Source organism: Monodelphis domestica, chromosome 6 (genome assembly GCF_027887165.1).
Source record: "Monodelphis domestica isolate mMonDom1 chromosome 6, mMonDom1.pri, whole genome shotgun sequence".
Taxonomy (NCBI): domain Eukaryota; kingdom Metazoa; phylum Chordata; class Mammalia; order Didelphimorphia; family Didelphidae; genus Monodelphis; species Monodelphis domestica.
The window spans coordinates 73,464,318-73,481,094 of NC_077232.1; the positions used below are offsets into that span (position 1 = coordinate 73,464,318).

General features: G+C 41.5%; 1 protein-coding gene across 4 annotated transcripts in view; it reads left to right on the top strand.

Annotated features, from left to right (window-relative positions):
• Positions 1-16,777, top strand: part of DNAAF9 (dynein axonemal assembly factor 9) — a 169,263-nt gene that overhangs the window by 145,191 nt on the left and 7,295 nt on the right. For all 4 annotated transcript variants that reach the window (XM_007497284.3, XM_056802255.1, XM_056802257.1 and 1 more), the window contains 4 exons: positions 1,375-1,510; positions 2,272-2,358; positions 14,397-14,503; positions 16,375-16,449. In XM_007497284.3, coding sequence (XP_007497346.2) covers positions 1,375-1,510; positions 2,272-2,358; positions 14,397-14,503; positions 16,375-16,449 — 405 coding nt within the window. The remainder of the gene's footprint in view (positions 1-1,374; positions 1,511-2,271; positions 2,359-14,396; positions 14,504-16,374; positions 16,450-16,777) is intronic.

A 16,777-nucleotide genomic window follows, 5' to 3' on the forward strand; every position in this document is an offset into this window, starting at 1 on the left:
GCTATAGAAGGGAGTGGGAGGAGGGTAGGGAAAGAACATAAATCATGTAACCATGAAAAATTTCTCTTAATTAAATAAAATTTAAAATTTGTTTTAAAATTAAGAAAAAAGTTCAAGGTCCTTATCTAGCTGGCAAGACCCTCCTCAGTCTGGTATCACTTTATCTTTCTAACCTTATCTTTCACTTCTACTTTTTTTTTTTAAACTTTACTCCAGAGTGTAGACTGCTCACTATCCCAAGGCCATTTCCTATATGCTCTTCTAATACTATATCTTTACTCACACCTTTCCTTTATCTCCCTCCCCCATTGAAATCACACCCATTTTTCAAGACCTTGATTGTGTCTTATTTCTTCTATGAAGTCTTCTTCGATTATGCATTGAGTGATCTTTTCTTCTTCATATCTCTCCTAGAACTTGATTTCCTTCTCTCTTGGCATATGTTGGTTGCATTTTATTTTGCACTATGATTACTGGCACAAATGTGTTATACTCTATGCTATATCATCAATTCCTTGAGGGCAGGAACCATATATATTTCAGTACATTCCATAGCTGGAATAAATAGGCACAACTGAAGGAGATAAAATTAGGAATCACCTGAAAAGCCTATTAGAGAATGAGAGCAACATAGTGTCTAGATTTCGAAGGGAAAAGAGGGTTTCAGAGAGAGTGTTTAGAAGAGTTTCAGCAAGGTCAGTGATAATAAGCTCAAAGAAAAGTCCCATTGGGTTTGGAGAGAAGACCATTGTGGATGTTCTTAAGAGAAAACGGTTTTTGTAGAACAATGAAAACAAAAGTCTTATTGCAAGAAATAGACAGGCTTTGCAAACCATGTATTCCAGAAGTTTGTCTGGGAAGGAAGGAAAAGTGATAGAATGGGGCAGGTAGGTGGCTCCATGGATTGAAGAGCCAAGCCTAGAGTTGAGATGTGCTGGATTTAAATCTAGCCTTAGACACTTTCTAGCTATGTAACCCAGGGCAAGTCACTTGACCCCCATTGCCTAGCCCTTACTACTCTTCTGCCTTGGAACCAATACATAGAATTGATTCGAAGACAGAAGGTAAGGGTTTGAAAAAAAAATTGATAGGATAGTGGCCTTAGACATGAGCAACAAATGAAGCACATTTTTTTTTTCTGTGCAGAGAAAACTTTTTGGTGCTCGAGAGGAGAGGGAAGGAGCCAGTAGAAAGGGAGATGTTAAAGAGGTAGGAAAAAGGCAACCAGTGAGAGAAAGCAAAGTTTAACACAAACTTCAACCAATTAATTTCTTCACCTGTAATTGCAGCACTAGAGTTTCTGTTTTGCACAGGAAAATGGGCCATTCAATATTTCCTTTTGTAACCTGAAATGTTCCTGATTTTGTTCCACAGGTCTGGTAAACAATGTGGTATTCACTAGCCACACTGCAGATCAAAGACATCCCCTCCTTGTACAGCTACAGAGTCTTATCCGAGCAGCAAATTCAACTGCAGCTTTCATTCTTGCCGAAAATGGGATAGTGACCAGGTAACTACTCTCTGACCCCCAGGGGCCTCTGGTTCTCCCCTGCCAGCCTGGGACTTGGGGCTCACTGCTTATAAATGATGGTCACTCTCTGATCATAGGCCCTTTTGGCTGTATTTCTGATTTTCATATTTAAGGAATGTCAACTGCCTGAAGTCAGATCTGTCTAAAGCTCTAGTTCCCTGAAGATTTATAGGAGTTAAGAGAAAAAAAAAGGAAGGCCAGGGCAGAAAGACCCACGTACCGTATGTCCAAATAGCTTTCTATTCTAAGACATTCTCATTTTTGAGGGTGAAGTCTATAAAACTAGAGTACCTCCATATCCACTTTAGGAAGATGGGGAAATAGCATTGGTTCAATTTGAGGGGCTCTTAGCCCAGGTGAATTCAGAGTTTTGTAGCTTTGGTTCCAAATTACAAACTGTGAAGCAACTTGAGGGGCTTTCTTTAATATTATAGAAACATTTTAATGAAGTAGAATGTGATAGTCTAGGTTCAGGTGGGACTAAACAGTACCTATATTTTGTTTATATGATCATGATGAATTAATTTTTCTCACACATAGATATATGACCGTAGGCATGTTCCTTCTCCCCTCTAAGCCCCAATTTTCCCCTCTAAAAAAAAAAGAGGAAATTAGACTAGAAGGTCTCTAAAGGTCCTTTCAGCTCTAAAATTATGACTTCTAATCCTAAATTGCTAAATGTGTAAGTTGGGACTCATGCTTCTGGTTAATTTGGGGCCTTTTCTGTGCTTTTTGTACAGGAATGAAGACATTGAGCTGATTCTTTCAGAAAATAGTTTTTCAACTCCTCAGATGTTGAGAGATCGATATTTAATGTTTCCAGGCTGGCAAGTATTATAATTGGGGAAATAAGATAAATCCAGATAGTCTTCACTGACAAAAGAAATCGGGATGGGAGTAGGGGAAAAGAAGGAAAGCCTGAGAAGTGCCCCAGATGGCCAAGCTTTATGGGCAGCTTTTTCCAATGACCATTTGGGGAACTGGGGTCAGAGTTTAATGTCATAATTAAAGAGTCCTGATGGACTGTGTGCCTGGTTGGGGAAGCTGCCCATCAATAGTAGGGCATTATCATAACATTGCATTTGTTTCTTCTAACTCCTGGGCAGCTTGGGCATTTAGCAGCAAAGCCCAAAAGATTGGTCATGGGAAGCCATTCAGCCTTCTGTTGTCCCTTCTTTCTTGTTTTTCAGACAGTTTGCAGAAACACATGACTTATACTAACTGAAATATGGTGAAATAAATTTTTTTTTCAATGTAATATGGAGCCTTTTAGCCTGCGGTATAGCCTTGAACCTAGGAGGGACTCGATAAATATTTGTTGCCTTAATGAACAAACTTACCTCAGTCCTCGAGATCTCTAGAGCAGAGTAAACTGTTCTTCCAGTCCTCAAGATGTTTTCTTTTTAATGCCCCAAAGTTCATAGAGAAGTTCTGAATGTACCCCAGTGAGCAAGACTAAGCAGAGGGCCTGCCCCTGACATTCACTTCTGACTTTATGTTGCCTTTCAGGGCTACCCAGGAGCCTGATTTCACCTATAAAATGTGTGATATTGGGTAGGATCAGTAGGGATCAAAGGGGGTCAGACATGAAAGTCCAATTAGTTGAGAAAAGGGATTTGTTGGAGGAAAAGAAAAATGCCGTGTTGCCTAATCCTTACTTGTTCTTGAGCACAAATATTATAGACAGATAGATGTGTCTGTGTCTAATGTTTGAGGCATCTGTCTCCTGGAGCCAACAGCCTGAGGCTCTGTCAGAAGCAGTCTGATCTCTCACTGTGACAGGAGACATTCATGGTAGAGAAAGAATGCCTTCTGGTTTGTAAATGGAATTGGGCTCTGAACCTTTTGTGCTGCTCTCCTTCTACAAAGGAAAACATCATCTAGCCTGAACTGAAGGGGCCTTTTAGGACCAAAATGTGTGTCCCTCATTCCTAGCCAGAGTCTGGTCACTGGGCTTGGAGATCCTGCAGAGGCAGACATTTACTTGGTCTTTGGGCTGCTGTGGGTCAGGCTGGGTCATCCACAGACTGTTGGGTTGGCATTTCCTCTCTGTCCCTTTAGGCTTCCCTGGAGACCTGTTTGATGTTAGAATTTTCCTTTTGACTCTTCCTCTGCTCTGTAATTTCTGGTGTTTATGTAGGAAAGGAGTGACCTGGGGGGAAGTCTTCCTTGTTTACCATCTCTCCATCAATAGCTGTTGGATGCTGAGGGGGTGGTCAGTGATCCACCAGACCCTGACTGTCCCCTTGGGGCAGATTGTTCTTTTGGAGGAAAGCTAGTGTTTTTGTGCTTTGGAAATCTGGTTTTCGGAGAGTTGATCTGAGATGGAATGGTCTGAGTACCACTTTTTCCTGGTCACGGGATTTTCTCTCTCCCTGACGGTGACCAGATGGATCTCAGAGCTTGGCGCCCCATCACTTCCCTTCATGCTGCAGTTTCTGTGAGCTCTCCTCTGTACCCTGGAGAAAGAGACTTGAATATACCTCAACTTTTTCCTCAGTTGAAGTTTGATGAAAACATGAGACCAAGACAGAGCTGTGATGTCAAAGCTTCCCTCTAACACTTCTCAGCTCCTAAGACAGCAAAAGAACTTTTCATCTTACCTTCCACTACTACTAGGCCCTTCCCTTCTCAGAACTTCAGGAAGTGAAGTGAAGATGTGGGATAGGATCTCCAAGCAATGGATGGCGTGCTTAATGTCTAAGGGCCAACCTAATCAAGAACAAAGAGATTTGCTCCCAAGGGGCCACCAAGTGATGGACCTTTTTCAGCCACTGCAGCTTATTTACTAAGGCATAGAGCCCAATTCAGCAAGCATTTATTACATACCTACTGTGTATAAGGAACTACAGTGGTAGATAGAGACCAAATATCAAGTCACAAATCCTCAAAGTAGTGAATAAGTATTTGCATATATTCTATCTCTCTCGTAAACCATTAAGCTCAACAAAGACAGGAACCATGTCTTAATTAAATTTTGTGGCTCCTCTAGCACTTAACAAAGTTCTCTGCATACTTGTTGTTCAGTCATGTCTAACTCTTCCTGACCCCTGGCAAAGATACTGGAATGGCTTGCCATTTCCTTCTCCAGCTCATTTTATAGATGAGGAAACTAAGGCAAACAGGGTGAAGTGACTTGCCCAGGGTCACATAGCTAGAAAATACTTGAGGTTGGATTTGAACTCATGTACACAGTTGGCACTTAATGGATTTTATTGAATTGCATTTGACCTACAAACTGAATTATAGTTGAAAGGAACTGTATAGGTCACCTAGTCCAATCTTCCACCCAGAAAAGGATTCCCCTTAAAGGTTTGCTTTGGGGGAAGCCAGGTAATATAGTGTATAGAGCCAGGCCTGGGGCTGGGAGATCCCAGATTCAAACCTAGCCTTAGATACTTCCTAGCTATGTGACCTTGGGCAAGTCATTTAACCCTGTTGCCTAGCCCTTGCTGTTCTTCTGTCTTAGAATTGATACTAAGACAGAAGGTAAGGGTTTAAAAAGAAAAAAAGGTATACTCTGATTTAAGGCTAACAATGAAATACTTTCTGAAGCAATTGATTTGATTTTTAAACAGCTCAAATGTTTAGTGCTGTTTCTTCAGCTGAAACCTACCTTCTGAGGTTGGATATAGAACATCTCCCCCTCTCTATTCCATAAAATGTCTCTCCAAATATTGGAAAATAATGAGCATCATTCCACCCCACATCCCACCACTCTCACACTCTAGTATTCTCTTCATTGGGCTTATCCTGCTACTCTTTAGCTATTCCTTATTACATAGTTTTTAGTTAGATGCTTTTGTCATCCTGGTCCTCCTACTTTGAATTACCCTCACATTCGTAGCTTCCCTACCAAAACAGGACACCTAGAAATGAATCTAGTCCTCCCAATGTTGTCTGCTGATGCCCACTCAGACTGTGTTCTCTCTGGATCCAAGCACTGTCTCTATTTGATTGACAGTCTTAATTGAAATTCACTTTTTTGAAGCATTCCAGGAAGCCCTACAAACATTCCTAACTTGTTCTGCTCTTGTATTTGATTGCATTTCACCCAAATTAAAGCCTGTAAACATTTTTCCCTAGTAGAGTTCTTCTTGAGAGAGTCAGTTCTAGCTTACTAAGATTGTTTAAAATCTTAACTCGGTCAACATTATATTAGAGATCCTTCTTGAAATGTTTGTATCATCCACAGATTTGATTAAAAACATCTCTCTTCAAATCATCAATAAAAATATTGAAGAAATGACCCCAAAACATTGAAGTCAAGTCAGCAAGCATTTATTAAGTGCCTACTATGTGCCAGACACTGTACAAAGTGAAGAGGATACAAAGACATGCTGAACACAGTCCCATCTCCAAGAAGATCACAGTCTAATGGGGGAAACAGCATGGGGGGAAAAAACACTCTATATACAAACAAGATGTAGAGAGGATAAATTGGAGGGAGGCCCTAAAATTAAAGACTTTTTGCAGAGGGTGGGATTCTCACTGAGATTTGAAGAAAGCTAGCAAGGAGGGAAGAGTTCCAGGTATGGGGAATAGCCAGTGGTAATGCCCAGAGTTGTTCTTCTATCTTAGAATTAATACCAAGACAGAAGGTAAGGGTTTAAAAAATTAATAAAAATTAAGAGCTAGGTAGCACAGTAGATAGTTCCAGGCCTAGAATTAAGAGGATCTGGGTTCAAATGTGGCCTCAGTTACTTTCTAATGGGGTTACCCTGAACAAATCACTTAATCTCATTTGCATAGTCCTTGCCACTTTCTAGTCCTAGAATTGATACAAAGACAGAAAGTAGAGTTTAAAAACAAAAAAGAAGAAAGGAAAGAAAATGGCCATATTGGGGAGATGGGATATCATATGCAAAGAGGCCAGTGCTGCTGATCAGAATATGTGGAGGAAAGAGCAAAGTTTAAGAAGCCTCAAAAGAGAAGATTGGACGAGTTTATGAAGTTCTTTAAAAACCAAACATTATTGTGATTTGATTACCCCTGTACTGTAGGAAGATAATTTGAGTGGAACAGATAAGGGCAAGCACAGAACCCTTCATCAACCCTCCTTCCAGACTTGCGTCAACTTGTTAATAATTATAGTTGTTCAGTACATGGCAAATGCACCTAAAATCCTATCTTCAAGCCCATATTTCTTCATCTCATCCACAAAAATGGAGTCTTAGAAATGTAAGGGGATCACCTAATTCAGCATGCCTGAAGCATATATCTATCCTCTTTACAAGAGAGACTTCATCCGTTTCCTGAACAAAATCATGATTCTGTTCAACATTGACTAAGTCCCTATTATGTGTCAGATGGCATACTGGGTATTGGGGATATGATGGTGATCATTTCCTCAAGGAGAAAAAGAGTAATACTAAGTGCATCAGAAGCCAAAGTAGCTCAGTAAATGAAGGGTGGCATCACTTCTAGATGAGATGGAAGAAGGATTTCATGGAGAAGACAGTACTTTAGGTAGATTTGTCAAGGGGGGGGGTAGAGGGGGAAGAGCTCATTTCAGGAAAGGGGAAGAGTACACAAATCTGGAAAAGAATAGGCAAAGAATCAGAGAAGAGTGGTCTAGTTTGGCTGGAATGGAGAGAGCGTGTGTTAATGGATCATAGTCTGAAATAAGGTTAGAAAGGCAGATTGGAGCCATTTGTAGACTGCCTTGAGTGGTAGTCTGAGTTTGTTTTCCATCCTGTAGGCAGTGAGGAAACCCCTGAAGATAATCTACTCAGATCACACTAGCAGTTCTATTAAAGGTGCATTAGAGCTCTGGGCAAGTCTCTTAGCCTTTCTTAGCCTCCATTTCTTCATCTGTAAAATTAGGAGGCTAACAAGGATCTTGGTAAAAGGTAGTAAGGGTCTGAATCTTGTGAAGAGAATGGAGAGGAAAGGATAAGATGGTGATAATGATAATATCAATAGGACCTGTAATAAATGAAGGAGAGGAAAAAATCAGAGATAACTGGAATATTCTGCCTCCTTGACTTCAAAGATGTTAGCTAGAGGATAACTAAAGTTATCAAAAATCATTCTACCAGAAGGAGTGACAAGTTTAGGGGAAGAAATTAGTTCAATTTTATACACACAGAGTTTAGGTATTAAGACATCTATATAGAGAGGTCCAGAAGAAAAGTAGAATTGTAGACTCCACATCTCCAATCATTGCTCTGGTCTACTAGTCTAGTAACCATATTGGGGGGGGGGGCAGGATTGGCACAGGGGTGAGTTTAGTTTGCTATCACTTGTTCTTAGTAAATGTTACTTCCAAGTTTGAAATTCAGGGACTGATTAGCACCGGGGCCCCGAAAAGAAACAATTCATTGGATATCACAGCAAGCACAAGTTAACTGCTAGAAGACTTATTATTCTGTGCCCAAGGAGGGCCCAGATAAGTCTGCCCACCCTACAAGACCTTGCTTATATGCGTGTCTGTCTGTCTGTCAGGGCAGGATGGCAGGGAGGGAGGATAAGGATGGGGACAGCTGGCTTCTCTAGTCCTTTTAGCTTTATACACACTATTTTCGGCTTCCTAGTTATACCTTTCAAATAAGCAATCCCTAACCTTGGTCCCCTTTAAGGAAGCAGTGAAGACAATGAAGCATTTTATCTTGGAAGTGGTTCTCTAGCTTAGTGGTGAATCTTCCAGAATTCCAGTAGTTTTCCTTTCAGAGCCAGCCCTTCTGTGGGATTTCTTTTTTTCATGTTCTATGGAACCTTCACCAAAGATCTGCCCAACATGTTAGAGGTTTTCCTCTAGGTCTTTCTTTGTATTCCTGTGAGTAGGAATGCTGCAGCAGTTCTGGAGTATTAGTCTCAGAGGAATCAAAGTTGTAGGTGACCCAAAGGGCAATAGTGAGAGATCTGAACACCAAAAAGCAATAGAAGGACTCAGGAATCATTGTTTAAGTCTTGTGTGAATTTTGCTGGGGGACAGTAGCAAGCTTATGGATCAGTGTAGCTTTTCACCTTTTAGAAAACTGGAACATTTACTCATCTCTGTTCTCAGACTTTTCCTGTTTTAATGCTAATTACTGAAAATGGTTTGCTGATCACTTATGAAAGTTATTTCAGTGTTCTGTAATTTAATTTACCCAGGCCACAAGATTTGCAATCATTGAGCTCAACTATTACCTCCTTAATTTAAAAAAAAGCGGGAAACAATCGGAGTGGTCACTATCATCCATTAACAATGCACTGTCTTTGGCCTCTGTGTAGGTTTGTTCTTGTCTGTGCTCATTTGTTAAAAGAACAGTGTTTTTGTTTTCCTTCTTAGTTTTTAACTGAGAATTGTGGGAGAGAAGACAATCATCAAGACAAAAAAAAGAGGGTCTTAGACTTTTTTTAAATGCATAGAGGAAAAGAAAAAGAAGTGGAGAAGGAAGTTCAGACAAGCAAAATTGTTTTGAGAGTAACTTTTATCAAAGAATTTGACATGTACTCTTTTTTTTTCTTAAAGTGACAATATGAAATGGGGGTTCACAGTTTTACATGAATCCTCTTTTGGGATTCTACTGTTTATCTGGAAATGTTGCTTTCTTTTGTGATGTATAAATGAACGAATCAAAGAAATTAAGTTAAAGAAAGGACTCAACTCAAGAGCCATCTGTAGCTTTTATGTATTTATTTATGTCCTGTCCCTGTTTGTACCTGTCATTAGAAGGTAAAGTTCCTAGAGGGCAGGAATGGTTTTTGTTTCGTATTTGTTTCCTCAGAACTTAGCAGTGTCTGGCATATATTAAGAGCTTCATAAATCTCTGTTGATTGAGTGATTGTTCTGGGAACTACAATCAAATCACCACTTCAAAAAAGAAAACCAAACTATGTCTACCCGAAGCAGAAAGTTTGTCTTCCTCCTCCATTGTTCCTTCATTCCTTTAATTTAATTTTACTAAGTCCTCAACTTAAGGGTAGAGTACTGCACTAGAAATACTGGATAAAATATAAAATTTCTATAGGCACACTTCCAACCTTAAAACAACAACTAGTCTGGTAGAGGGACAAGTCATGTGCAGAAACATTGACTGGAATGGCACAATATGCATTAGAGAGCTTTAGTATGGTGGCTTCTTTGAGAGTTTTCTGAGAAACATGTATTATGCTAATCAGTGTGTTCAATAGATTCAATAAGTAAAAGGAAAGAGGGAAAGTGCATTAAAATGGCACATGAGATCTGAAAGGAGTGGTCAACATTGAGCCGAGGAATCAGGGAAGTTGTTCTAGAGGTTAAAACATTGGGTTGAGTAATTAAAAGGTGGATATTCCCTGGTTTGGGAGGTGAAGGATGTTCCTAAGAAAGCAATATGAGCAAAGACACAGCTGGGAGAACTTGGGACATGTATAGGAAAACACCAGGTCGTCTAGTTAGACTGGAGTGTAGAGGAATCTGTGCTTAGCCCTGTGCTGTTCAGTATTTTTAGCAAGTTAGTCAAATGTCCAGAGCTGAGAAGAGGGGGACAGTGAGGCAGGGTGCTATCAGTGAGCACTTGGGGATGATGAGATTCAAAATTATTTCAGCAGTATCAGCAGCTATAGACAGAGGCTGTAATGCTAGGCTAATTCCAATGAAGTATTCAGTTCATTCTGGATGCTAGACTTAGGAAGGAGAGTTTTCAGAAGAAAGATAGCCAAGATGATGATGGGTCATGTTAGATGAAGATCAGTTGTAGGAACTAGGGATATTATGTTAGAGAAGAGAAGGGGTGAGCAACGGGTGGATGAGCCGGGATTGTTGTCGTCAAGGTCCTGAAGGCTCATCGTGGAACTGGGGTGGTGGGTGATACAAGGGAAAACTTCACAAGCAGAGCTGGGTGCCAGTGAAACTGATGACCGCCTTTTGGCTCTGATGTAACGGGGCGGCGGGGGGGGGGGGGGGGATTCTTGTTCAAGTCTGAGGGCCTCAAATTCTGGGAAACAGAATTTGCAGAATCCGATAATTGGTTTGATAGGAGAGGAGAGGGTGTGAGAAGACTTAAAAGAGAATGATAGTGTCACTGAGAGGGTGCTGAGAGGAGTTGGAATAGGGACAGGAATTATGTGCAGTCAGTCTGGAAAGGTTGACGAGGGCCAGATTGTGCCAGCCTGGGTTTGTATTTAGTCAGAGGTAATAGGGAGCCAAGGAAGTCATGGGGTGTATTTGAAGATTGTTCTGTCAGCTAGCTGTGTGGAGGGAGGAGAGATAGGTAGGAGATTATTGTAGTAGCCCAGGGGAGAGGCGAAGGAAGCCTGGGCTAGGGCATGGCTGTGAGAGTGAAGAGAAGGAACAGCCAGAGAGATGTTGTAGAGAGAAGTGCTAGGACAAGCTTTGCAACTGATTAGATCTGAGGAGTAAGGGAGACTCAAGGGAACATGACCAAGAGGGGATGGTTGTTGGAACTAGGCCAGCAAGTGGGGAGATGAGATAGAATCAGATACCTGAGAAGGATTAGCCTTAACTAAGAGTAGAAACGTTTTTCTTCTGAAACAAATGGGAAGGAGGAAAAGGATATTTTACTGCTGAAAAGCTTTGCTGAAAGGAATTGAGGAAAAGGACTCTTGTCAGATGACCATAATCTCAATAAAGAAGGAAGCGAAATCATCACTGGAAGAGTAGGGCCAAGTACTTAAGGCAAGGCAACAGTGATTATTGGGGGCTGTGAGGGGCCAGGAACCATACTGAGGACAGAAGAAAGTTTAAAACTGTCATCTTGAGCAATAAAGAGTAAAAGCAGTAGGGCTCCAGAGGAACAGCGAGAGACCTGCCAAGGTAATTCAGAGACCCTGGTGACCGGCTCAGTTTTCCATTTCTTTCTACAACAATATTGAGTAGCCTATAAACAGGATGGATGCCCAGGGCTAAGCATTAGGAGGCTGGGAATAATTGTGGGAGGGAAAGGGGGAGGATTCTAGGGAAGTATCATAGCTGGACATGGGACAATGAAGGCAGAGGAGGAGAGTAGTGAAGGAGTTATGGGATTAGAACACATGATGAGGATAATGAACAGGTTTAGTGTTAGTGAAGGAACAGGAGAGATGGGAGAATAGGAGGTGATATTTCACAAGGAAACGTCAAAGTTAAGGGTGGTGGAGGTTATGTAGTTCTGTGAAATAATACAGACTAACGTTTAGTCATGTCATTGTGTGGCTCAAGTCAGATAGGTTTTAGAGTTGGGGAATTATGTGGTGGATGTTAGACAGTTCAAAATTAATAATGTGGTTTTTGCCTATCATTTATCTAACTTTTTTGAAATATGCTTTCTTAAAGTTGGATTGTAACCATCCCTCTACTTCTGACTCTCCTCAGCATTCTTTTTTTGGCTGTCACAAAATCTCAGATGATAACAGGAACAACGTTCCTGTTACCTTTGCAGCCCACGTCAGTGCTTCCTTCCATTTGGACCAGAATTAGATGTTGGAAAAACATTTCTCCTTTTCACTTCTTCTATATTCACTGAAGAAAGGGGGGATTTAGCAGAGATCCCTAGCATCAGATGGTCCCCACTACTATATCAGATATAACAAATCTGGTAGCAGAGCATTTCATATCCTCCTTTCTGAGGAGTCTCTGGATTTCCTCAGCTCTAAGAAATAAAAGGTCAGGGAGCTGGGACAGTACTGTCTTCCATCCTACCTTGCCATACCTTTGGGGAGGTCCTGCATTGGTTGGCATAGGAGTTAAAAGAACCAAATTCCCCTTTTCTCCTGTCAGTCTGAGAACTCTTCCCTAGTCTTCCTTTGGCAGGATATCGCCCTTGTAGAGCTCTGATCCCAGTCTCACAACTAATGGAATATAATGCCTGCTTGTTGGGAGATGCCTTATGCTAAATATTTTTCAGCCAATCTGAAAGAAAACAAAAAGGCAAATTCCTAACCAATCAGAGGTTTGAGAGAGACCGATGTCCCTCAGCAAAGCTGGGTCATTGGGTTTCTTCCCACCTAAGACAACTGAATGAGATGTCTCATTGCTTATATACCCTAACCTGGGGGGTGGGAGATACATTTCCTGACAATTACCAACCCTCGGTCCTCAGCATGTCAGTCCCCTCTGGACAACATTGGTAAGACTAGTTGTCCTAGTTGGTAAGACGGATATGCCTTATATGGTAAGGGGGTATATACTATAATGTTAGCTCCTCCTAGAGCCCCTGCTCAGAGATCCATAAGAGAATATACTCAGAAGGTACAGCCTTCTTGCCTTCCCACAAATACATCACACCCTTCCACAGGCCTTCTGCCTGGGTGGGATCACACTCTATTGCTAAATGTTGGCTTGTTCAAAGTTACAGAAACGATATCTATTAGAAAGTTAGAGAAAACAGCTAAATTCATTACACTGAATTGGATTAAAAACCTTAAAAACAATATAACTGCTATAATTCTATTAATCACTAATCAATCATTACCCCAGATTAATCACTTACTTTAATCACTTACTTTGGCTAAATGCTGATTGATTCTAATATCTAGGTTCTTATATGCAAAGGGGTTGGGATTCTCATTATCTTAACCCTTGAAGTCAACAGAAGGTGGGAAGGATCTTCACTACTGGGCTTCTGGAAGAGCTGGTGTCACTGGCCTTCTTGGCTAGAGGGAGTTCATGGATTTTCCCTGGAAAGCAGCCAGCACTTGGAAGAAAAGAAGAGTCTCCCTACTGGATTTCCCAACCATTGTGTGGTTGAGAAGTCTATTGTTACTAGGTGCACAAAGGCTGCTGTGGGAGATTGTCCTTCTCCTGGCTGTTAGTATTGGCCTGGACCTACTTCCTGTATGTAGAGAGATCAGTTTGGTTCCTGGGCCAGGCTAAAGGGACTCTTTCATTGTTATATTTTTGTTTGTTCTGCTGAAGTATAAATAAGATACACACTAATTAAGGCAGGGAACCTTCTCCCCTACTCCTGCCTCCTATGACGATCTCTTTGACTTCCTTTTTAGCTTGAAGCAGTTCCAATAGTAGCAACTATAAGGAGGAAAGTTTGAAAAGACCCCCAAGTATTGGGAAACCAGTTCCAATGTTTTGTTTGTTTTTTCCTTCAGTGTAACCCTATACCCTTAACTAACTCATTCTCCTGAAAATAGCAGGGCCCTTCCATAGAAAGTTCACCTGAATTTCCTCTTCTGTAAAATGAAAATACGAATACTGACACTACCTATCTTACAATTACAGAGGGGAGGTGTTTTGTGAACTTTCAAGCTCTATAGAAATGGGAGCTGGGGGGCAGCTGGGTAGCTCAGTGGATTGAGAACCAGGCCTAGAGATGGGAGTTCCTAGATTCAAATCTGGCCTCAGACACTTCCCAGCTGTGTGACCCTGGGAAAGCCACTTAACCCCTATTGCCTAGCCCTTACCACTCTTCTGCCTTGGAGCCAATACACAGTATTGACTCCAAGACAGAAGGTAAGGGTTTAAAAAAAAAAAGAAAGAAATGGGAGCTGGTGATATGACCCTTTCCCCTTCCTCCAAGAAGGAGCTAATCTATCCTGTCAAAACCTCCAGGAGAGGAGACACTGTCAGGGACAGCACCAAGATCCCACAATTCCAGCTTCTAGTCTATTCCCTTAAGAGACAGGAAAAATCTATTACCTCCCTTAGACTTTGGGAAAATCCACTGTGGTCCCTGGTAAGCACACTGCTCGGAGCTACTATGGCTGCAGAGCCAAGGCAGAACTCTGAAATAGCCACTGGGTAGAGCCAGGATCAGGAAGGTGGATCTGAAATGGGCAGCACAAGGACCCTGTCCTCCATATCTCCATATCCAATCCCCAATCTGAAGCATACCTTAATGAGGCATAAAAATGTTTCTAATACTACATATACAGAAATTAAAATCTAATACAATATTAATATGCAAAAAGCTAATCATATTTTCAAATTTGCTTTTGTTTGAAGGTATGAAGGTAAATTTCGTGCAGGATCTGTCTTCCCCCCAATGGTTCAGATCTGTGTCTGGTTTGGTCGCCCCTTGGAGAAGACTTGCTTCATGGCCAAATGCAAAGGTAAGGCTCACTGAGATATTCCTAGGAACAAGAGTAAGTGGAAGGAAGATAATATTTCCTTTTGCAGTCAGAGAGGCTGGTGTTTGAGGCCAGCCCAAGGCCAACTAACCTTTCTCTGGTCAGTGTTAGAGCTCTAGGAGGCAGAAGCTGGTGGGGTGGCATGTTGGGGAGGGTGGGGTGACAAGATCTTAGACTTCTCACCCAGATTGACCCAAACTCCTCTGGAGAGTTTTCCTGGCCCATGGGAATTGGGGGTAAGCTACAGAGAGCAGGTTCCAAGAACATATAATTATTAAAACTGGGCTGACATTGATTTTTATCAATAGGAGGATCCTAGATACACAGCATCAGAGCTGGATAGAAGTTAGCTTTGCCAGCCAAACCCTGAGAGTTTCCTGTTCAAGATTTGTTCTAATCTTTATTTAATAAGCTAGAATGATTATTACTAGACTGATGCACCATCTCCCTCTTTGCCTGAGATCTTTGGGATCTCTCAGATCTTCCAGTCTACCCATAGGAAAAGCTTCATTTTCCCCTTAGTTAATCCAGTCAGTCATTCAATAAGCATTTATTGTCTACTGTGTGCTAGGCACTGTGCAAAGTGCTGGGGATACAAAGAAATTAAAAAAAAAAACAGTCCCTTTCTTTAAGAAGTAGGATTGGGGGTGAGAGAGAAAGTAAGGAGTCAAAGATGACATCTACATTTTAAGCCAAGACTGAGAAGGATGATAATACCCTCAACAAGTTGAGGGAAATTAGGAAGAGGAGAGGGATTGGGGGAAAAGATAATGAGTTTGGTTTGGGACATATTGAGTCCAAGATATCCATGGGACATCCAGTTCAAGACGTCCAGTAGGCAGTTGGAGACCTGAGGTCAGCAGAGAGGTTAGGGCTGGACAAATCATCTACTTAGAGAAAATTGATCCATGAAAATTGATGACATCATCAAATGAAATGGTGTAGAGGGAGAAGAGCCCTCCCAAAGCCCTGGGCGACACCACAATCAGGGAGTGTGACCTATATGAAAATCAGGTGCAATTTTTTTTTAACCCAAGGAACCAAGAAAAATGACAGTTTAGTATTGAGTCAAGGGTACTTCTAAGATCTCCTAGCACATCTTCCAGGGCTGACTAGTCAAATCAACAAACATTAAATGCACCAAGCACTGTGCTAAGTGCTAGTAATACCAAGAAGGGCCCAAACAGTCCCTGCCTTCCAGGAGTTCACAATCTAATGGGGGAGACAACATGCAAACAACTATGTGCAAACAAAATTGATATGGGATATTTATATTTATTTTAATACACATACTATATTAATATTTGTTTATAGAGATGGTTATTATGTAGAGGTAACTAGCTTCCCCTTTCCCTCTAAAAATGATCTGGGCCTGGCCTCTACACATAATCAGCTGGCCTGCCCATGCTTCAAGGGACCCTGCCATCAGCCCTCAAACCTGTCTCCTCTCTAATTTCCAAACTGGTCCTCCGGTCCTCACCCTGCCAAGTTCCAATTTTTGCTGCCCATTAGTTGTCAGTCATTTACAGTACTACAAATGCTGCCACCTGGGAAACACAGTGAACCTTTCATACTTGTCCCAGCTCAGTTGCTGGCTTCACCCCCAACCCTCTGCACAGGTGGATGTCTCTTTTTTTTCTTAAACCAGGAAAGTACTGTCCAGAGCCTCCCACATTTTCCAAACAGTAATCAGAACATGTCATCTTCACTGGTAATAAGAAAATTCATTTCATCACAAGTAGGCACCCACTCAGGCAGTGGCCCTTTCCAGCAGTGATTGTGCTAAGTTCTGGCACCATCCACAAGGGAGGTAGGTAAAACCAGTAACGGCCCTCTCCTCTTCTTCCCAACAGCAATTAAGTCCTTGATTAAGCAAAGCCCGTTCTCTGGAAATATCTACCACATCCTGGGCAAAGTGAAGTTTTCAGGTAATTGAAAGCTTAAGTGTGGGAGTCCCTTAGAACTTTCATGAAGGATCTATTCACTGGGTGCCTTCTCCCTAACTCCACAGTTAATTACAGATAAGGGTGTTTGGTGCAGTAATTTACCAGTATTTGCTTTCCGTAGTGATTCTTACTTCACCCATTCAACTAGTGAGGTGAATGAATGCAATCTCCCTTTTTTTGGATCCCCAAAGATCTGATTGAGCCTATTGGCAGGAATCCTTTATAAATCTGCTTTATTTTTGCCCCAGTCCTCCTCATTTGAAGAAAAGTAACGTAAAGAGTGGGAGGAATCCACAGGGGAAAAGGATCT